This window comes from Neofelis nebulosa, chromosome 18 (genome assembly GCF_028018385.1).
Source record: "Neofelis nebulosa isolate mNeoNeb1 chromosome 18, mNeoNeb1.pri, whole genome shotgun sequence".
Lineage (NCBI taxonomy): Eukaryota > Metazoa > Chordata > Mammalia > Carnivora > Felidae > Neofelis > Neofelis nebulosa.
Genome location: NC_080799.1, coordinates 15146356 through 15169899, shown reverse-complemented (window position 1 = coordinate 15169899; position 23544 = coordinate 15146356). Strand labels below are relative to the sequence as shown.

At 40.5% G+C, this 23544-nt stretch overlaps 1 protein-coding gene across 2 annotated transcripts in view; it reads left to right on the top strand.

Annotated features, from left to right (window-relative positions):
- LOC131501172 (S-adenosyl-L-methionine-dependent tRNA 4-demethylwyosine synthase TYW1) overlaps positions 1 to 22980 on the top strand; it is a 216146-nt gene extending 193166 nt beyond the window's left edge. For both annotated transcript variants that reach the window (XM_058710917.1, XM_058710916.1), the window contains exon 16: positions 21798 to 22980. In XM_058710917.1, the coding sequence (XP_058566900.1) occupies positions 21798 to 22019 (222 nt within the window). In that variant the 3' untranslated portion in view covers positions 22020 to 22980. The remainder of the gene's footprint in view (positions 1 to 21797) is intronic.
- The last annotated feature ends 564 nt before the right edge of the window (positions 22981 to 23544 follow it).

Here is a 23544-nt window from a genome sequence, read left to right as displayed (position 1 = left end):
CTTGGGATCCTCAGCCTCCCTCTCTGTCTCTGCCCCTCCCCCACTGATGCACGCACACTCATGCATGCATGCACTCTCCCTCTCTCAAAATAAATAAATAACATTTAAAAAAAATTTTTGATTAAAGAGGCAGTGCTCTGGAAATAATCCTGACTCTGGTGGCAGAGTTCTTTCTAACTCCATTGAGATGCCTCAGTGACCTCCCATTGCTTTTAGCATGAAAATCAAAGTCCTTAATGTGACCCTAGGGCCCTGCATGGTCAGGCTGTCTACCTCTCCAGATGCTTTTTAAATTGCACTTCCCTCTCTCTCTGCACTTCCTTTATTTTCTCAGACACAGTAGGTGTTACTTTGGAATTATTTACTGTTTTCTTTTTTTTTAGTGGTTGCACTCGAAGTGACTTTATGATCCTTGACTAATCAAAGTATAATGTTAAAGAATACTTTTACCCTCTAACTGCAATGCAAGGACCTTAGAATACCTTATTAACCTCCATTTTTCCCTTCCCAACTCACATGCTATTATTGTTCTGTCCATGAATTATAAATGTGTGTAAGGAGAATATTGTTACTGCTGTATGTAGTCACTGTTCATTTAGATTTACCTGCATCTTTAACACTGTTTTGCACTCTTTTCCTTTCTTCATTTTTGACTCTCCATACAGGATTGTGTTCTTTCTGCCCAAAAAATACCTTCTTAAAAATTTATTTTAGTGGGCATCTGCTGATGGAAAATTCTGCTCTTGTTTGTCTGGAAATGTATATTTTAGCTGGGTATAAAATTCTAGGTTGACATTTGTTGTCTTTCAACACAATATAATCTCTTGTCTTTTAAATTCCATTGATAAAGTCAGCTGTTGGTCTGTTGCTTGTTTTCAGATAATCTGCCATTTTCATCCTTCTGGTTTCTTTTTATGATCCTGCCCATATGCACAGGAAGTTCTCAGAAGGGACCAAACAACTGAAATTTTAGTATGATAAATGCAATAACAGACAAAGCCTACAAGGTACAAGCCAACATAAGGAGACAGTCCGAGATTGACCTTCATTATTTCACGTTTGTTGTGTACCCAGGGTGTGTCAGGCACTATGCTGGGTACAAAGAATACAAAGATGAGTTAAAAAAAAAAATAGTCTCTGCCTTTCAGAATGGTCTAACAGAAAAAGAGGTAACTATCAAAACAAATACATACCCCAAAGTTTTATCAGAGCAAGATGGAAGAGTAGAATTGAGCCCAAGGAGGCATAGTTGGGAATATATGGTACCATCAGGAAAGGCTTCACAGAGGAGTTGCTGTTTGGACGTTCAGTAACAGCCCAGGTAGAAATGACATTTAAGCAGAAAACAGCCTAAGAAAAGGTCCACAGAGAAGTGCAGAGGCCTGGCACATTGGGAGAATAAATAGTTTGGTGTGGCCGGAGGTCAAGAGAAGGATTGAAGGGAATGGAAGGGGGGTGATTCACCAGGGGTGAGAGCATTGATGGCACTGAATGACATCCTAATTGTGCTGTTTTTCGTACAGCATGGGCAGGCACTGAAGGGTTTTAAATAGAAGTGACACAATCAGATTTGAGTTTAAAAAAATTTCTTTGGCAGTATTTCAGGGGATGAAGTGCAAGACTTTAAGAGAAACCAGCTCAGTTAAAAACTGCTATAATAGTGGGTGCCTGGGTGGCTCAGTCGATTAAGCGTCTGACTTTGGCTCAGGTCATGATCTTGCCGTTCCTGAGTTCAAGCCCTGCTGACAGAGTCTGGAGCCTGCTTCAGATTCTGTGTCTCCCCCTCTCTCTCTGCCCCTCCTCCACTCACACTCTTTCTCTTTCTCTCAAAAATAAATAAACATTACAAAAAATTTTTTTGTAAACTGCTGTAATAGTCCCAACAGCCAGAGGTAAAATGGTGAGGGTCTGAAACAAAGGGTATAAAAGGAGAGAGGAGAGTGGTCAGGCATTAAATGCAGAACGCACTCGCTTTCATCCTAGGTGTATTGTGGGTGGGTGTCGCCTTATTACTGAGACATTCAAGCTCACCACTCAGCCTTCATTGACCTGTTGAGGGAGGGGAGCTTTGTTGTGGCTGATTTGGGGGTGTAAGTTCAGGCTTTCTCCTCAATAGCCTCTGATACCATTCTGATTAGGAAAGGAGGACCACCTCATCGCTGCTCCCCAGGGATGGTATGGAATGGACATGGCCTCCTTGCCCCTAGGCAGTGGCAAAAGTCTTGGCTCTCTGCTAAGCTTCCTCTGTCCCCACTCTGGCGTGGGTGGGGAGAGGCACCTTGCTGCCACAGGCGGAGGTCAGTGCTCCCTGCAGGGTCTCCACTGAGACCACAGAGAGGGGTTGGGGTTGCTGGATCCTCCGCTCCACCTTCTCTGACAGCTCCCCAGCAGTGAGGAGGGAGGTTATGGCTCACCATGGCTGGGCAAATGTAGAAGTCTGGGGTCCCCACTCGGTGCTGACCGACTGGGGGGAGAATGAGGCATTTTTCTCATGGCCTAGCTTGGTTATTATCTAAAAGTTTTGTGTCTTGCTAGGCTGCTCTTTTCCTAGTCCTTTGGCCAAGAAAAGCAGATTTTTTTGGCGCTGTAAGATTGTTTTTTTATTATTTATGCCCGCTGGTGTTTCTGGGTTGCAGGCTTCAACCAGGCTTCTGGGCTTCTGCACCCAGAAGGATAGAAGAGCCAAAAATGAAACCCAGGGAGTGTATCACTGTGTTGCTCCTTGGGTCCGAGGTCCCTAGCCAGTCTGCCTTCTTACCTCTACCTTCAAAGCCTTCTTACGTTTGCTTTACATATACTATTGAGGGATTTTAGCTGTATAGTGGGAGAAATACGAAGACGTGCATTTCCTCCATTTTGGCTAGCACCAGAAGTCTGTGACCACACAGTTTTGACATTTACGGCTTTTGGTAGAGTATCTCCTCAGTGACCAGCATGCCAGTCCACTTCGCACACTGTGTCATCACTAGATTATTTCCACATAAACTGATTTTCTTTATTTATGTTTATTATGTTTTATTATGTTTTATTTATGTTTATTAAGTGTCACCCAGTATGGTTACAGGGCTGCCCCTGCAGTGTTACTGGAAAGATTTTCCTGAAACTTCTGTGAGAACATCTTTGCCTGATCCTAATCAGAGCCTATCAGGTCCCATTTAAGAAGTAGGCTAGCAGTTTACAGATGGATGCCTTTTTAAGGGTACTAAAAACAGAGATATAACCAAAAACCAAACAGAGGAAAGAAACAGAAGAAGACAAAACAAAACCTAAAGAGTAGACAAATCCATAAAACAAATCATTGAGTTCATAAATAACAGAGTGGGTATTGGCCATTTAACAACCTCATTGTTTATCCTGCCACCCCCAAGCTCATTGTTTCCCTGTCATGTTTTTATCTCACAGTGCATGCAAAAGAAAAACCTAGATATTTTATTTGAGTCGTGATGGCTTTCACAATTAGGGCCTTTTTGGCTTTATTTCAGGCCGCCCCCTGCCCTACCCCTTTACAAGATACTGCCATGATTCTTTCCTCTGTGTTTGCCCAAGATACCTACCTCTTCTGCCAGAAATGCATTCACCACCCTGCCCCATCTCAGTTCACCTGTTGAATTCTCCTTAAAACTGTAAAACAAACCTCCTTGGGGGTCACTTCTCTCAGATCTATGTGCACATAGGTAAGGCTGCCTTCCTAAGGAGTTGTGGGTTCCTGGAACACAAGGACTGTCATCTCTAGCACTTCCTAGAGGAGCTGGTGCATAGTAGATTCTTGGTGTTTGTTTAGTGAACTAACAGCCTCTTCACTTTCGTCTCCTTCCCTTTTTCACAGTTGTACCTTCCGAGAGCAGTTGCTGAATCGTCCTTGCTCATTTTGCTGTATCTCTACCTTCTTCCTTATTATTTATTCATTCATTCATTCCTTTATTCAACAAATAAATACTCAACTGAGTTTGCTATTTTATAGGTCATCAGTGACCTGCTACTTGTTAAATCCAGTTGTTTTCCTATTCACCATTTCTTCTGTTTTTCTGTAGCAGGAATCTGATGCCAATCCATGCTTTTGGAAAGTCTCTCCTATCTACTAGATTGTACTTTTCTGATTCTAGTAAAGTTGGCTAGCAGAAAAAAGAACATTGCCATAAAGTGCAGCATTGAAAATCCCTCCATTGTGGCATTTCTTTCTTTATCCATTTCAAAAATTTTGAATTCTCTGATCCAGGATACCACATAACCCAAGATGTAAGGTGAATTCTTTAAAAGAAAAAAAAAAAAATTCTAGAGAGATTCCAAGCATTGGTTGAATATTTACATTTAGGTGACCTTTAAAGATTATGCATTAACTTGTAAAATTTTCACAGCATCAAACAGCCTCTGGAGAATCCATTATAATCTGCATTACCCTATCCATACCCAGAATACTCTGTGGTCATTTGCAGTACAAATGCCCTTGTTATTGCCATATGCTCTTGTTATTGCCATATGCTATTCCACATACAAAGCATTTCATAGTTGTTAGTGGGTTATTATTTTTTTAAATCTCTGTAGAACAGTTTTTTGTTGTTTTTTTTTTTAACAGTCCATTTATTTATTTTGAAAGAGAGTGCGCGAGTGGAGGGAGGCACAGAGAGAGAGGAGAGAATCCCAAGAATCGCTCTCTGCAGGGAGCCAATGTGGGACGAATCATGAGATCATGACTTTAGCCAAAATCAGATCATGGCCTGAGCCAAAATCAAGTCCGCTGCTTTGGGCACCTGGGTGGCTCAGTCGGTTGAGTCTCCAGCCTCAGCTCATGTCATGATCTTTTGGTTTGTGAGTTTGAGCCCCACATTGGGCTTTCTGCTATTGCCACAGAGCCCGCTTCATATCTTTTGCCCCTCCCCTCACTCATTCTGTCCTTCTCTCTCTCTCTCTCTGAAAAATAAACATTAAAAAAAAAAAAAAGTCAGCTGCTCAACTGACTGAGCCACCCAGCTGTCTGAACAGTTCTGTCATTTAGAGGTGTTGTTTAGACTCTTGATAAAGGTGTTTCTGCTCTTGATAAGAGGCGGTTTCTTTAGTGAGTGGGTGTAGAAAGTTCAGTGAGTTTCTTTGACTTTGAACCAAGGAAAGACAAACAAACTCAAGTTAAAGTCAGCATGTTTTGGTTCTAAAGCTGAGCTTGAGGGACAAAGAGAAGTATAGCTGCCCACTGGAAACAGTCTACTCGAGGAAGGTGGACCTGCCTGTGTGCTTTGGACGAAGCAGCTGGGACGAGGAGATACAGTCCCCCTTCTGCCTCTGTGTTTTCCATTAGCAGCTCAGATGTAACCTTGGACCTGTCAGTTTGCAAACTAATGAGACCATGATGAACCCAATACACTCTGCTGATGGTTTTAGTTCAGAAACACTGAAGTCCTTCCTCCCTGCATGTTGGTGATGTCCTATCATAGCAGATCACCGCCAGTGGAAACCAAGTAGTAGATCACATGTACAGCTTCCAGAAATCCACAGATCATTGCTTTAAAACGTAATTTCTTCCTTTTTTTAAAAAAAAAGTAGACTTTATGCCTTAGTACCTACAGATTGGGATTTACAGCAAACTTGATAAGAGAGTATAAAGATTTCCTCTGTACCCTAGAGTTTCCCTGTTATTAACATCTTTCATTGGTATAGTATATAGGTTACAATTAATGAACCAAAATTGCTACATTATTAGCTAAAGTCCATAGTTTATTTAGATTTCCAACTAGTGATGTTGACCTTGGTCAGCAAGTCAAGGTAGTAAGTATTTGTCAGCTTTCTCCACTGTTAATTTACTCTTCCCCTCCCCGTTTCTGTACATTACTCTTTGGAAAGAAGTCACTATCTATAGCCCATATGTAAGGAGTGAGAGTTAGGCTCCACATCCTTGAGGGTGAGATATCTACATAAATAGGTTTGTCTCTTCTTCCCACTTATTAATGTATTCAATCTTTTTTTTTTATAACAGTATGGATTTATAGTATTCAGTTTATACTTTGGGTTATAATCCAGTTGTACTCTATTTCCTTTGTTGCTCAAATTGTTCTAGCTCTGGCCGCTACGATCTCTTCCAAGTTGCCTCTTTTGCTCTTTTAACATACCCCCCTTCAGGGTCGGGGGTTTTATTTGTTTTTGTTTTGAACACTTCCTTACTTTCTGGCACTACAAGATACTCCAAGCTCATCTTGTATTTTTCTCGCTCCAGTCCTAGAATCAGTCATTTCTTCAGGAGCCCTGGTTCCTTTTATTGAAGAATGGTGTTAGAAACCAAGATCTGGGTGAAGGTGTGCTTGTTGTTGACTAGGGTGTTATTTCTTCTTTTAGGCTCTCTAAAAGGTGTAACAGAGCAAAGACATTGTATATATATTCTAGCCTTCGTATATACACATGTCTGTAAATACTTCCACCTGTAACCATTTGTATCTAGATGAAGCTAAACATACTGACGTCTCAAACTCTAATCCATTGCTAACATAACTCACTGTAGGCTCCTCTCCTTACTAATTTGAAAGCTCCTCCTCTAACAGTGAGAAACCCAGCTCCTAATAGCCGTCATCTGTTTACTTAATTGTTCAGTTCCAACCTACATGTGTAGCAGTATCAGAACGTTTAACCCAAGAATACAGTGCTTGTTTGTAGTTCCTTTTGCCTCCAGTCTTAGAGGCTCCACTCGTTTCTGGAATTACTTAGGTCACCGCCTTTTCCTCTTTCTCCACTTCAGTGAAGTTATTTCATACATTTGTAGCAGAGTTAGATTCTCACACACGGTCTACACCTCTTCCTGGGACCCCCTGACCTCCTAAATGATTTTTTTTTTTAATTTTCATACTTTAAGGGTCAGTATTTGTGCTATAAAGTTGTATAGGTTCGAAAACCACATGACATGTGATGTCATAAAAAGATGAACATCTATAAGTAGGCTTATTTGCAATCCGTACATTTTCTTTAGTGAGGTGTCTGTTCAGATATTTTCCTCATGTTTTAGTTGGGTTGGTTATTTTCTTATTGTTGAGTTTTAAGAATTCTTTACATATTTTCGATACTTTCCATTTACCAGATGGGTTTTGCAAATATTTTCTTCCGGTCTGTGACTTTTCATTCTCTTAACTGTGCCTTTCTCAGAGCAAACATTTTTAATTAATAAAATCTGGCTTATCAACTTTTTCTTTCACGGGTGATGCTGGATTTCATCCTATGTTATCTTCTAGAAATTTTATAGTTTTATATTTTATGTTTGGGTCTAAGATCTGTCTCGAAAACTGTGAGATTTATATCGATATTTTGTTGTTTGTTTTGTATGCAGATGTCAAGTTGTTGAAGTACCATTTGTTGGAAAGATTATTCTTTCTCCATTTAATTGCCCTTCCTCCTTTTTCAAAGATCAGTAGACTACGTTTGTGTGTGCCTATTTCTGGCCTGTATATTGTTACATCGATCTATATGTCCATTCTTTCACCAATGCTGTGCAGTCATGACTTCTGTTAGCTTTATTGTAAGTCTTGAAATTGGGTGATGTCAGTCCTCCAACATGCCAACTGGCTTCTTGGGTTGGCTATTCTAGGTCTTTTGCCTTTCCATAAAAACTTTAGAATCCATTTGTTAATACCTATAAACTAGCCTACTAGGGTTTTGTTTGGGAGCGAGTTGAATCTACAGATTAAGCTAGGAAAAATTGACAATATTCAGTCTTCCAATCCATGAACATGAAATATCTCTTACTTAGATCTCCCATGACTTTTTTCAGGTTTTATTTCCTGCATATGGATCCTGTACATATTTCATTAGATTTATACATAAGTGTTTCATGTTTTTAAAAAAATTTTTTTAAATGTTTTATCTATTTTTGAGACAGAGAGAGACAGAGCATGAATAGGGGAGGGACAGAGAGAGAGGGAGACACAGAATCTGAAGCAGGCTCCAGGCTCTGAGCGGTCAACACAGAGCCCGACGCAGGGCTGAAACTCACAAACCGCAAGATCATGACCTGAGCTGAAGTCGGAAGCCCAACCAACTGAGCCACCCAGGCGCCCCAAGTGTTTCATTTTTTGATGCTAATGAGCATGGTACTGTGTTTTTAATTTCAAATTCCACTTGTTCATTGTTGGTATATGAGAAAGCAACTAGTTTTTATGTATTACCTCATGTAGCGCAGTCATGCCGTAATGACTTGTTAGTCAAGAGGGTGTTTTGTTAATGTTAATTCTTTGTTTTTTTCTACATCGATCACTAATCACATCATCTATGCATCTCTTTCTTCCCAATCTGTATATCTTTTATTTCCATTTTCAATCTTATTGTATTGGCTAGTGCTTCTATATGATGTTGAATAGAAATGGTAAAAGGGGACATTCTTGCTTAGATTCTGATTTTAGTGGGAAAGCAACTGGTCTCTCACTTAAATATGATGTTTACTGTAGGTTTTTGGTAACTATGTATCAGGTTGAAGACATTTCCCTCTATTTCTAGTTTGCTGAGAGTTTTTAATCATAAATTGGTTTGGAATTTTGTCAAATACTTTCTCTGCAATTAATGATATGATCAGTTTCATTTCTCGTCTTTAGCTTGTTGACGTGATGTATTAAATTAATTGATTTTCAAATGTTGAACCAGCCTTGCCATACCTGGAATAAATCCATGGTTTTATTGGTATTATTGGTTGTGGTGTATAATTTTTTAATACATTGTTGAATTTGACTTACTAATATTTCATTGATTTTTTTTACATATATGTTCATCACAGTTACTGTTTTGTAGTTTTCCTTTTTTGTAAAGTCTTTATCTCATTCTGGTATTAGGGCAATGCTGGTCTCTTAGAATGAGTTAAGAAGTGTTTTCTCTGCCTCTATTTTCTGGAATAGATAGGGAGTATTGGTGTTATTTCTTAAATGTTTGATTGAATTCACTAGTGAATCTTTCTGGAACAAGTAGTTGTCAAGCCACTACTCCTATCCACCCGTCTGTCAGCCTTTCTGAGCAGCTCCTTCTCTTTTTCCTTTCCTCCCTCCTTTTCCCTTGGCTTCTTTTGCTTCTTTATTTTTCATACCCCCTGATATGGTGGCTGTAGCCCCAACTTAGCTTAAGCATCTACCACCACTTGGTTCAATCTCAAGTGCCAAATTCTCAAGAAAAGTCACACCTACATATAAGATCATATCATCTGCAAACGGAGATAATTTTACTTCTCCTTCCTTACTTGGATGTCTTTTACTTCTTTTTCTTGCCCAGTTGCTCTGGCTAGAACTGCCAGTAGTATGATAAATGGAAGTGATGAAAGTAGGCATCCTTGTCTTGGTAAGTGATAGTAGAGGAAAAGCTTTCAGTCTTTCACCACTTAATCTGATGTTTACAGTTGTTGTTTTTTAATTTTTTACTGTTTATTAATGTTTATTTATTTTTGAGAGAGGCAGACAGAGCATGGAGTAGGGGAGGGGTAGAGAGAGAGGGAGACACAGAATCTGAAGCAGGCTCCAAGCTCTGAGCTGTCAGCACAGAACGCGACGCGGGGCTCGAACTCACAAGCTGTGAGATCATGACCCAGCCAAAGTTGGACGTTTAACTGACTGAGCCACCCAAGCGTCCCATATGTCCCTTGTTTGTTTTTTTTTCTTGATTGTTTTTTGTTCTAATGTTTATTTATTTTTGACAGAGAGAGAGAGACAGAGCAGGAGTGGGGGAGGGGCAGGGAGAGAGGGAGACACAGAATCCAAAGCAAGCTCCAGTCTCTGAGCTGTCAGCACAGAGCCCGACACGAGGCTCGAACCCACAAACTGTGAGATCATGATATGAGCTGAAATCCAGACTCAGACACTTAACTGACTGAGCCACCCAGGTGCCACTGGTGTAGGATCTTTTTAACATGCTTCTGAATTTGCTTTGATACTATACTGTTGAGGATTTTTGCATTATTGTTCATAAGGGATATTGGTGCTTTGTGGATTTTTTTGGGGTTTTTTTTGGTAGTATCTTTATCTGGCTTTAAGCAGGCAGGCCTCATAGTCTGAGTTAGAAAATATTTCCTCTTCTTCAGTTTTTGGAAAAGTTTGAGAAAGATTGATATTAGTTCTTTTAAAGTTTAATAGAATTCAGCAGTGTGGTCCAGGGCTTTTTTTTGGTGGGGGGTGGGGGGGAGATTTTTGGTTACTGACTCAGTCTCCTTACTAATTATCGGTCTATTCATATTTTCTGTATCTTTGTGATTTAGTCTTAGTAGGTTTTGTGTTTCTAGGAATTTGTCCATTTCGTCGAGATTATCCAATTTGTTGGTGTACATTTATAATAATTTTTCATAATCCCTTTTACTTCTGTAGAATCAGTAGTAATGTCCCTACTTTTATTTCTAATTTTAGTAATTTGAGTCTTTTCTCTTTTTTTCTTAGTCTAGCTAAAGGTTTGTCAATTTTGTTGGCCTCTTTGAAGAACCAGCTTTTAGTCTCAGTTTTTTTCCCATTTTTCTATTCTCTATTTCATCTCTGTACTAACCATTATTATTTCCATTCTTTTGCTCACTTTTGGCTTAATTCTTTTTCTTGTTCCTTAAGTTGTAAAGTTAGGTTGTCAATTTGAGATCTTTCTCCTTGTTTAAAGTACACATTTTTAGCTATAAATTTCCCTCTCAGTACTGCTTTTGCTCTGTCCCATAAGTTTTGGTATGTTGTGTTATCATTTTCACTTAGTCTCTTAACGTATTTGCTAATTTCCATATGATTTCTTCTTTGATCCATTGGTTGTGTAGGAGTGTGTTGTTTAACCTCCACAAATGTCTGCATTTTGTAGTTTTCCTTTTGTTACAGGTACTTATTTAGCTTCATCCCATTATGATTAGAGAAGATACTTTATATGACGTCTATCTCTTAAAATCTATTTAGACTTCATTTCTGGTGTAACATACGGTCTGTCCTAGAAAATGGTGAAAACTTGAGAAGAATGTGTATTTTGTGTTCTTGGGCAGAATGTTCTGTTAGATCTAGTTGATTTCTTGTGTTGTTCAAGTCCTTTGTTTCCTTCTATCTGGTTGTTTTATCCATGGTTGAGAATGGGGTACTGAACTCTCCAGTTATTATCATAGAGCTATCTGTTCCTCCCTTCAATTCAGCCAGTATCTGCTCCAATATTTTGATGATCTGGTACCAGATATACAAACATTTCTTTTTTTTTTTTAATTTTTTTTTTTTAACGTTTATTTATTTTTGAGACAGAGAGAGACAGAGCATGAACGGGGGAGGGTCAGAGAGAGAGGGAGACACAGAATCTGAAACAGGCTCCAGGCTCTGAGCGGTCAGCACAGAGCCCGACGCGGGGCTCAAACTCACGGGCTGCGAGATCATGACCTGAGCCGAAGTCGGCCGCTTAACCGACTGAGCCACCCAGGCGCCCCTATACAAACATTTCTAATTATTGTTTCTTGCTGCATTAAACCTTTAATCAATATAAATTGTATATTTGTCCTTCTTTCTGTTTTATAATCTTTTAACTTGAAATCTTTTAACTTGAAGTCTGTTTTGTGTGATATTACTGTAGCCACTCCTGCTGTCTTTTGGTGACTGCATGGAATATCTTTTTCTGTCCTTTTGTTTTCAACCTGTGTGTGTCTTTGGATATAAAGTAAGGCTCTTATAGATAGCATATTGGGGTGTGTGTGTGTGTGTGTGTGTGTTTGATCCATTCAATCTCTGGTTTTTTTGTTTGAGTGGAGAGTTTAATCCATTTACATTTAAAATGATTTCTGATAAAAAGGGTCTTATGTCATTTTGCTATTTGTTTTCCATATGCCTTATATAGCTTCTTTGTCCCTCATTGCCTGTATTACCATCTTCTTTTGTGTCTAGTTGTTTTTTTGTATTGAAACATTTTAATTCCTTCCACATTTCCTTTTGCTTATATTCTATGGCCATTTCTTTGTGGGCCATGGGGATTGCATCTAATATCCTATAGATATAACAGTAATTTGAATTTATTCCTGAATCTTTCCCTGGGAATATGTGATTACTTTCTAATTTCCACCCATCTGTTGTTGCTTTTGAATCTTCTAGTCTTTAATGTCTCTCTCCTAAAAGGGGAAAAAAAGGAAAGTGGAAGGTGATGGGGAGCACTAGCCCTTTATTCCCCTGGAAGTCACTTCAGCAGGAAGGAGAGAGGCTTTCTGCAATGGCGGAATGGGTACCAATGGCTGCCACTATATCTGTACTCTGATCAGAAGCAGCAGGCAACAGAGAACAGATCCCCAGTGTTTGGAGGACAGGGTCCTTACTGCCCAGCCTGTCTCCCACAGGCTGCGTGCAGGCTGTCCCAAGAACAGGTCACAGTTGCCTGCTGTGGGGGTGGGTCATGGGGGATGGATAGCTACTGCCATCCAAGTTGAAACTGACTAAAATTAACTGTACTTTACAGTCCAGACCTTTCCTTGAAAGTTAGAAGCCTTCACTAGAGTCCAGAGTTCCAAAGTAGTTATATCAGACAGATTCTGCCAGTATAATTTTTGTTTGGGTGAGAAGAACGATTTTTTAAGATTTATTTATTTATTTAAGTAATCTCTCCACCCATCGTGGGGCTTGAACTCAATCTTGAGGTCAAGAGTCACATACTCTTCTGACTGAGCCAGATAGGCGCCTTTTTAAAATTTTTATTCAAGATTCTATTTTTAATGATCTGTACATCCAGTGTGGGGGCTTGAACTCACAACCCCGAGATCAGGGGTCATAAGCTCCACCACCTGAGCCGTGCCAGGTGCTCCGTGGATGGGAAGAAGGATTCCTGGTGCTTCTGCTACTCCACCATCTGCTCAGAATCTTGTACTCCGATATTTTGAAATTGATACTTAGTTTAACTCTAAAGTTAATCAACATCGCCATCCTCCTTCAGCACAATACAAGGTCTTCCCGGGATTCTTTTCCACAGTTAAAGGTTGTGTTGATGGATCCATGTAAACCCCACTTTCTTGGTTCCCCTTTGCTTCTTGCATCCATTGATTCTGCTGGGTGCAATTTTCTTTTCGCTAGAATGGTAAACTCAGTCTTCGTTCCCTCCGAAACGTCTTTATTTCACTTTCTCTCATGAATAATAGATTATCAGAGTGGATAAGTCTAAGTGGAGGTATTTGCTCTGAGCATTTACAGATATTATTCTGTTGTCTTCCAGCATAATTTTCTAGAACCTTTCATCACTGATGAGCTGTCTGGTGTCATTCCTTACTTTGGTGTCTGCTGATAAACTCAACAACCAATAACAGTTAAGTTTACTTTGATAATGCTGTGTATGCATTAGTTCATTTAATTCTTATAAAAATATGATGAATTATAAATATTGTTTTTCCTCATGTTTTAAAGGAGAAACCTCAGGCTGAGAGAATACAAGCAGAGTTAGAATTCAATCCCAGATGTTTCAAAATACAAAGCCTACTTTGACTATGACATCATGCCATCTCCTAAATGCTACAGAGCAGTCACAAGGTAGGGAAACAGAGGCAGGTATCCACTGAAAACCAGGCAGATCCCCTCCCAGTTCACCGAGGAGTCTGGTGGACCTCCTTCAAAGCCACCTCTGGGAAAGTTTTGCTAAATTTGAGGCCTTCTGCATAATTCAGCATTGATCACAGAGGCCTCCCTCTTAGACATATAAACTTGCAGTCTACAGAGGAAGGGAAGGAAGAGGTGTCCTCTCCCTGAGCCCTCCTTTCTTGGAGTAAGAAGGAATTGCGTGTCACCGTTTCGGTTTTGTGCAGTTTTTTCCCAACAAAACCTACCGACAGAATATTTTACTTTCTGTGATACATGTAGAACTCATGCTTGTCAGAGGCCTGGTTGTTCCCAGTAATTACATGCAGAGAAATGTCAGAGAAAATTGGCATTTTGGTGACACGGCTGAGAGGACTTAGCTCTATTCCAACAAAACTGTAGATTAAGATAGAAATTCCAGAAACTGAGTTTCCAGATTTAAAAGCTTTTTAATTGCACTTGGGTATATCTAGAATTCAGTCACATTGTTGTAGTTTTGCTTCTCAAAGTGGTTCCTCGGGCAGCTGTTGCCATGTGAATTCTACTTATCACCAGCAAACCCAGAAAAAGGAGGCAACTTTGCTCGGGGCTCCACAGTCGCAGGCAGTCAGGTGCACTTGGAAGTGATCTGTGCCTCCTCTCAGCCACAGAACAAACGACGCAGTTGTCGCTAGGATAGTCAAGAACAAAATCCATAAATCTGGGAAGTTCAGGAAGGACTACAGTAAGCACTCTCTTTTTTTGAATTCCCAGATCACTTCTCCCTCAAACTAACCTGGGATCTCCTCTCCTTCCCAGTTCACATGCACTTCTGAATTATGAGAGGGCCTGGCAGCCCCTCATCCATCCTCTCACTGGCACTTTCCCAAGGTTTCGTTTGTAAGTATTACTGTGTGTTTGCGGGACCAGACTTAGAAAATTGCCAACGCTGGGGCCACCTGGGGGGCGCAGTCGTTAAGTGTCCGACCCTTGATCTCAGCTCAGGTCATGATCTCATGGTTCGTGGGTTTGAGCCCTGCATCGGGGTTGTACTGATAATGTGGGGCCTCCTTGATATTCTCTCTCTCTCTCTCTCTCTCTGTCTCTCTCTCTGCCCTTCCCTCCCTTAATAAATAAATAAACATTAAAAAAAAAAAAAAAGAACCAACACTAAGATCATATAAGAGCCCTCCTTAGGAGTGTGAAAATTCAAATGAAATGTAGGAGTCTTTTTTTATTGTTCGTGTTCTTTTTTATTTTTGTGTGTTTCTACTTTATCCATTGTATGTGGACTTTGAGTTCGGCTGTAATTTTACCTAAAGAAAGGGCTGCTCTTTGCCCTCAGCTTCTAAGAGGTGATTTTTTCAAGCTCTTGGAATGTCTTGTCTGGTCAGAGTATCTTTGTTTATCTGGGGGCCTGGGGTCATGCTAGGTAGTCTACACTAGGCATGTGATTTAGGGTAGAGGCTTTGGGCTACACTGTATTTGCTTGACCTTCAGAGGAGCTGGAAACTAAAGTCAGCCACTCAGCAATCAGCTGTCTAGGAGACTGAGCCCCAGGAAGAACTCTGGACCTCGAGGCTCAGGTTGAGCTTCCTAGGTTGGCAGCGCTCCATGCCTATTCTCGCGCATCATTGACGGGTGATATTAGCTCAGACCACTCCTTGAGTGACAGAGGGCAGCTGGAAGCTCTGGGCATGGAACTTTCCTCAAGTCTGTCCCATGTGCCTCTTCCTTATGCTGATTTTCATCTGTGTCCTTCCGCTGTAAGAAACCATACTATTAACAGCTTTCAGTGAATTCTGTGGGTCCTTCTAGTGAGTGGTCAAACTGAAGGTGGCCTTGGGAACCCCTGCATTTACAATTGGTGACAGAAATGGGGGTGGTCTTGGGGACTCCTGAACTTTGTTGTGGTACATCTGTTTTCAAAGCCCAGCCTCACCATTTCTCATTTTCTTATCTGAAAAATAGTGGTAACTGTGTTTACAGGGTTATTGTGATGGCTGAGTAAAGTGACAAATATGAAACATCTGGAATGGGGCCTTGCCTGTTACAGGCCTTTAATAAAGGTTCTTTCCTAAAGGTGCTGATAATTTGACTTTTCCGTAAAGAATACTACAGTAGCATGTGGAGGAATGTTTGCAAAGACTATCTCCAATGGTGATATTAATAAATAGCTCTTGACTTGCTCTTTTTCAACTGCTATGCAGAATTTCCTCCTTATTTTTAACTCTTGCATATGTAGAAATATGATGCCTTTGGATGATTAGAACTTTCCCAGTAGCTACAGAGTATTTATCATTTAAAAGCTGGAATAACTTCAGCACAGCATGGTTGAGGCATGAGATTGACAGGCCAAAGTGGTAAGAATTTTTGTGTGGGACATTTGGAGTTTGAAGTAGCTATGGATATTCTATATAGACTTTCCGTGTGGAAGATACCGTGAAACTAATGGGACGTCAATTTTCATCTACAAAAAAAGAAAAAGTGTGCTCACCTATACTGCCTGTACTATTAGGAACCAGTTAAGATAATGGGAAGAATATCTTTCACTATGGCAGTTTTATTTTTTTAATTATTATTTTGCCAGAAGGGACAAAGACTGTGTAAATAAAACAGAACCAATCAAAGGCAGAGCAGGCTGACTTCAGAAGTCTGCATATAAATCTTACATTTCCCCTGCATTAGCCTTGGAACAGACAGTCTCTATTATGCTGTACTCGGGTAGAGAAATAATTAATAGACAGTAGGCTTCTTCTCAGTGTGCTCATTCTTTAGACTCTATGCTGAGGAAGGTTGAAGGACACTAAGAATTTGGGATATACACATTATTTTCTGTAACTTTTAGATCGGTTAAACAGAGGGAGTTAACTTAGAAATATTATACTTAAAAAAGTCCAGGGGTGAGAAAAATCTCTTTGCACTCCAAAATACTTAAAAGATAAAATGGTTATTATTAGTTCTGTCTTTTTTCCAGTTTGACAGCTAGCAGCGTGCAATCGTGTAATGACCACAGGCTCTTGACGACCCACAAATTTGAATTGTGGCTCTCCACTTACAGAGGATGTCACCTTTGACATATTTGTTAGTTTTTTTTGGGACTTTTGCCCTTTTTTTTTAACATTTATTTATTTTTGAGAGAGAAGGAGGGATTGAGAGAGAGGAGAGAGAGAGAGAACACATGCTGACATGAGTGGGGAGGGGCAGAGAGGGAGACAGAAGATCCCAAGCAGGCTCTGCACTGTGAACAGAGAGCCCAATGCAGGGCTTGAACTCACAAACCGTGAGATCATGACCTGAGCCCAAATCAAGAGTCTGGCCCCTTAACCAACTGAGCCCCCCAGGCACCCCTATTTATTTTTTTAAGGTGACTCCATACCCATCATGGGGCTTGAACTCACGAGCAACCAAGAGTCACATGCTGTGCCAACTGAGCCGCCTAGGCGTGCCCCACCCGTTTTAAAGATGGGCATCCAATCACATGAGTTTTGTAAAGTGCATCACACCAGCTAGAGAACCAAACAGTGCCTAGTGCACAGTAGGATGCTTCCTGAATAGCGGCTGCTACCATCGTCCTGTAGGTCTTCCCCTTACCCCCACCCTATTTTGTTGGCTCATGTTGTTAATAATATACTCTTCCCTCACTTCGATAGATTGGTCATTACTATTTTTAATTTTGTTTTTTAGTTTTATCAAAATTCTACATCGTCTAAGAAGTCAAAGTTTATTACAAAAATCAGTAGTTCCTTGTATTTTCCTCAAATATACCTCCTTTCCCTCCTCTCAAGCAACAGCTACTTTCAACTTCTGGTTGATTATTTAGGTATTTGTCTTTACCAAATATTGCTGCTATTCATTGTTTTTTCTCGTTGTCTCTTCGCTGTGGAAGGTGAGATGAAGCTCTCCCCTGCATTTGCTCATCATGCCCTTTCCTGTTCTCCCACCTTTGCAATGTATGTATACCATAGTTTTATGCGTTATGTGACCACGTGAACACTGTTCACTGCTGAGCAGTGCAGTCTCCTATGATTGCTATTTGTTTCCAGCATACATTTTGGTTTCCTTGGAGTTAATATTTATCTTATTTTTTTCTTTGTCTAGACTTCTGTATTCTTTAGCTAAATCAACTCTCAAACTCTCTGCCACCTGTATCTCCTCTCAGACTTTTCAGATGCGTTGGAGGTTCTATCTGTTCATCTTTTTAAAGGAGTCTCCCCAGAGGCACTTACTGACTCACCCACTTTAGACACACACTATCATACTGGGACTTCCTTGAGCTCTCTCCTGTGTGGGATGTCTTGCTTTGGGGATCCCATGTCTCATTCTAGTGAAACATCCTCCAGTAGATTCCTAAGAAGGGGTATGTGGGAGGTCCAATTGATTGAGATCTTAAATACCTAAAAATGTTTTTATTCTCCCTACAAGCTTGATTGATAGTTTTGCTGGATATAGAATTCTCAGTTGCAAACCAACTCGTATGCAATCGGAGCCACTGTCTTTGAGCTTTCAGTGTGGTTATTGAGAACTCGGAAGGCATTCTGATCCTTGATCCTTTGTATATGACCATTTTTCCCTTGTTAGGATTTCCCTTTGTCTCCATTGTTTTGAAATTTCACTGAGATGTGCCTCAGTTGGTATGTTGGTTTTTATCTATTGTCTATTCCATATGTTTATCCTTTGTCTACATGAGTATGTTTACTCATGGCCTTCACTTTACAAAACTTTTCCATAATTATTTCATTGAGGATTTCCTCCTTCCGATTTTTTTCTCCTTTCTTTCAGAAAGTGGTGTTATTTTAAAATTGGGTCTCTTGGGCTAGTCCTTTAATTTTTTATTTCTTTTTCTTTTTTTTTAGTGCTTTCTTTCCTGGTTTTTGTCTTTTTTATTCTACATTCTAGAAAGTTTTTTTTTTCTTCTTAACTTTCCTGTGAATCTTTCATCTTTGCTCCTATAGTTTTAGAACCTAAGGTTCTTTTCATTCTTTAAGGGTTCCTTTTTATAGGGTAGTGGTTTTTGTTTGTTTGTTTGTTTTATGTATACAGTATTGTCTCATTTCTCTGAAGATAGTTGTTTTAGTTTAGTTGTTTGGGTTTTTATTTTGTTTTGTGTGCTGTTTTCCCCTTGCCTAGGCTGTTTACTCTGTTACTCTTTTCTTTTGGCTTATTTTTAGTGTTCTTGTTAGGAGTTTTCTTCAGATGGTCACTAGTTGTCTGCTTATATTTAAGTGGGACACTAAAAAACGTACTGAAAGTCCTAAGTGTGTGTATGGAGTGGGGGTGCACCTGGGATGGGTGGCTCCATCGGTTAAGCATCTGACTTAAGCTCAGGTCATGATCTCACGGTTTGTGGGTTCAAGCCTCACATTGGGCTCTGTACTGACAGCTCAGAGCTGAAACCCTGCTTCAGATTCTGTGTCTCCCTGTCTCCATGCCCTCCCTTGCTTGTGCTCTGTCTCTCAAAAATGAATAAACATTAAAAAAAAAAACCAAAACTAAGTATGTGGACGGTGCTTGACTTTATCTTAGAGAAATCTAGTGGAGTCATTTACTTAGGAAACCCAAGCAGTACATTTATTTATTTATTTATTTTGAGAGACAGCAAGCATGAGTAGGAGAGGAACAGAGAGAGAAGGAGAGACAGAGAATCCCAAGCAGGCTCCTCACTGTCAGTGCAGAGCCTGATGTGGGGCTCAAACTCACAAACCAGGAGATCAAGACCTGAGTCAGAATCAGATGCTTAACTGACTGAGCCACCCAGGTGCCCCTGTAATTATTTTTTAAATATCTGTGATGGGGCCAAGTCCATAGTTAGCATTCTGTAACTGTTATAGGAGGGAAGAATAAAAGGTAGCCGTCATTATTGGCCTCATTTTACATGTCATACACGGTAATGACATGTTTACTCCTATGCTAGCTGGAGTGTTCCCCCATTTCCAGTAAGGTGTGAGTGTTGTGTCCCCTACACGGATACACTGTGAAAACAGCACACAGTATTCTACGGAGCCAATAGCAGCAAATTCCATTCTGTCAGGATGTCAGTAGAACAGGTGGGAATTTTCCTCATCCTGTGGTCTTCTAGTTTTGTTAAGAGTTAAGGAGGAAGAGGCTAGGCTGTTGTATGTCCTGAGTACCAACATAAATTATAAGTCAGATATATTCACAAAGCGAGCAGTTCTGATGTGGGATAGAGTGGGCTGGGGGAGGTAACTACAGAAGCAGTTTTAATATGTGGTTGGCCAAGTTCAGGGTAGTGAGGTCCTGTGGCAGGTGAACTGTCATAGTTTAAAGGGATTCGGGAAGACTTCCCAGAGCAAAAGGTGTTTACCAGGGGACCTGAGACATAAGTAAATGTTAATCATACAGCAGGAGTAGGATAGGAATCACATGACAAGGGGGTTGGCTCCTGGGGAGTCTCCAAATGGAGGTTTAGTATTTAGACTGTAGATACTAGGGCTCTATTCTGTTATAGACATAGTAATCCCAGCATCTCCGTCTGCAGAAGTTGAAAGCAGTCAAAATTGGCATCAGAAGATCAGTCAGCAAGAGGACTGTTGCTGAGTCCCAGAAGTGAGGACCTGTGTTAGGGTAGCGTCAAGACAATAGAAATGCTGCTGAAGGGGGCACCTGTGTGGCTCAGTCGGCTAAGTATCCGACTCTTGGTTTCGGCTCAGGTCACGATCTCATGGTTTGTGAGTTTGAGCCCTGCATTCGGCTCTGCACTGACAGCATAGAGCCTGCTTGGGATTCTCTCTCTCCTTTCTCTGTCCCTTCTCTGCTCTCTCTCTCTCTCTTTCTCAAAAAATAAATAAACTTAAAAAACAGCTTCATGAAAAAAAGAAAGAAATGCTGCTAAGGAAGAATCAATAGGGCCTGACATCTTTTGGATGTGAGGGACCAGGGAAGGGAGAGGCACCTTTGACTCTGGAGTTCTTATGCTCAGTACTCAGGGATGACTGTTTTCTTGGGCAGCAGAGAACATTTGAGAGCAGTCTGTCTTGGGAGGGAAAACGATGGGGGAGATGTGGATTCTGTATCTTGGGTTGCAGCGTTCAGAGAGGCCTTTGGGGCACCATTTCAAAGAATGGTCTTGTTAGAAGAAAATTTCTCATGATTCATAGGTAGACTAAACTTTCCCACTTACTGGATAATTTTTGTCCACTGGAAACCTCTTAGCTGTTGGGTAAAAAATCAGATGTCCTTGAAATTCAGCATATTTTAATAGTATTCTGAATCCAGGAAACTATGCATTTTCAATATTTTTCTCAGCTAGAGCCCAAAATTGTTACTTCACTTGGATCATAATTAAGAGTTTTTGAGAAGATAGCAGCTTAACAAAACTATTTGTCTGTTTATAAATCAGGTATCAGTGTATTATCTGTTTACACAAATGAGTGCCAAATAGATGCTTTGAGTCAAAAGCCTTCACAGTTCAATTAGTAATTCCTTCAGAGCTTCATCAGTTTATTTCCTGTTTCCTTTGTCCTGGTCATTTATTCTACAGGGACTTTTGAGAAGCGATTTTCTTAAAAGAGTACAAATTGGATTATTCCCCTTTATTGAATTGAAATTCTTAACAGGCTTTCTGCTAATGAGATATTGTATCCATGTTAGGTTAAACAGGCCAGTTTGAATCATTTTGTTGGCATTTCAGAATTAGAAGTCATTGATTAAAAGCCTAATAACTCAAGCCAAGTTGAATAATAAAATGGATTCCACTAGGTGCTTCTAACACAACCAAGAAAATTCATACCAAATCAAAAGTGGCAACAACAGGAATTACAATTAGCTTGTCCATTAACACATGATAATGCCAAAAAAATGTAATTAACCTTCTTTTAGTGAGACTGCTGACAATAAACTTGACTTTCAATTCCAGGATGTATTTTTTTTCTTTTCAGAATTTTATTTAAATTCTAGTTAGTTCATATACAGTGCAGTGTTGGTTTCAGGAGTAGAATTCAGTGATTGATCACTTACAGACAACACCCAGTGCCCATCACAACCAGGGCCCTCCTTAATGCCCAGCACCCAGCTAGCCCATCCTCCCACCCTTCTCCCTCCATTGACCCTCAGTCTGTCCTCTGTCATTAAGAGTCTCTTGTGGTTATATTCTGTATTCAGCAGTTGGGTCTTCCAGGCCCAGCCTGGCAGCAGTCCTAGGGGAGAAGAAGCTCATTCTGCTTTGATATGGAACCATATCTGGAGCGCAAAAGGATTTTCTTGGACTTGATAGAGAGAAGAGACCAGGCTGGTTTTCGAATGTTTAAAATACTTACTTGATAGTTTTAAGGACGTTTGTGCTTCTGACCTGACTACGCTTTTTCTTTCCAGTTTAAGATTGATGGCGAATGGTGGACATGGATTGATTATAACCGGTTCCAGGAGCTCGTGCAGGAATATGAAGATAGCGGTGGATTAGCAAATTTCAGCGCAAAGGATTATGTGGCCAAAACCCCCCTCTGGGCATTATTTGGTGCCAGTGAAAGAGGCTTTGATCCCAAGGACACAAGATATCAGAGAAAGAACAAATCCAAGGATATTTCCGGGTGTTGAGATTATCTGACTATAGGGTACTGACGGACAAGAACTCCCGGCCCCCGAAGGTTCTCATGCCTCACTGTGGTTTTTCAAAGGACATGTCACGTGACTTGTGTTTCATGTAGGGAAGAATGGAAGGCTGCACACGGGGACACAAGTCACCCCCCGGGGTTGGGGAGGTGGCATCCACACTCTGAGTGCCTGGGACTCAGCCTCACGTGTCTTTTCAGAGCTCAGTCCCTTTCCTGATTTTACTTTTGAGAGGAACATCATTGCGGGGGAAGTACACAGCCATTAGAATTTAACTGGTGGTTTTGAATTATAACTTGTAAGACTCCCAAGAATGCTATTCCTGAGGGTGTTATAAGGGATGAATGTCTTCCTCTCCCCTTCGTGGGCTGTTGACCTTTGTGGACTGTGTTACCCCAAGGTAAGTAGATCTGCCCCCTCCGAGACCTCCATCCCTTCTTTAGATTTAAGATAACACCTCCCAGAAGTCATTTAAGTTGTCGCAATTCTCAATTATTTTTAAATACTGCACAGATTAAAGTTTTGCTTAGTACCAACCCTTTATGAACTTGCGTTGGATCTGAATGTCCTAGATCTCACTCCGTTCTCGTACAGATTGCCATAGAAGGTATTAGTGGCTGCACCAGTGTGAAAGGGCTCTTCTGGAAGAAGAATGGCTCTGTGATGTCATCAGTTAGTCTCACAGACAAACTCTGAAACTGAGTATGGTTTGCTTTTTGTTCAAAAAGTCAGTGGTCAAGCCCCTGTCCTTATACACAGAACAAGTCCCCACCTTCTTTTCCCTCTTGTAGCCCGAGCTACTTTACACAATCTGTTCTTCAGGGTTCAGGTTTTTTCTACTTGAAAACATCATTGAATACCCAATAGTTTTTTTTTAAATATCATAGTTATTTTTAAAAAATTCCTTTATCCTAAAATTTTGATTAATAAAATCTTTTGGAAAGACTAGAGTTTTCTTTTGAGTGTTTATTTGAAAGATGCTTGTAGTGCCATGGTTCTAAGCCCTATCAGATCGACCTCCTCCTGCATACCAGCCGTCTGTCTTGTCACCCCCTCTGTTCTCTGCTGAAGTAAAACCCATACATAATGTAACCTACCTACTCACCCAGTTGAAAACTAGGCTCTGATTATTTCTAAGCAGTAGAGTCAGAACACTTCTGTCTGCTGTGACAGGGGATGGGAAGGTTGCAGAATGTCACAGAAATCCTTTGTCCTTTCTTGAACCCACCTCATCTTCAAGCTTATGTTTGGTCTCCTGTTCTGGTGACTTATGAGACCGACAGGAGACAGGAGTGATGCAGGTCGGTGAGGCAAGATCTCCTTGAAACCCAGATGGGTTAATGTTCATTGAATTTGAGGTGCAAAAATACCCTAGAGTAGAAGGAAGTGTTAAAAAGCAAGAGCTCATGCTGAGCGGGGAGCCTGGAGGCAGAACATGCTGGACTTTGGACCATCCTAAACCTTTTTTCAACCACAGTAAGGACTGTAGGGAACCCACTTTCCCTCCAAA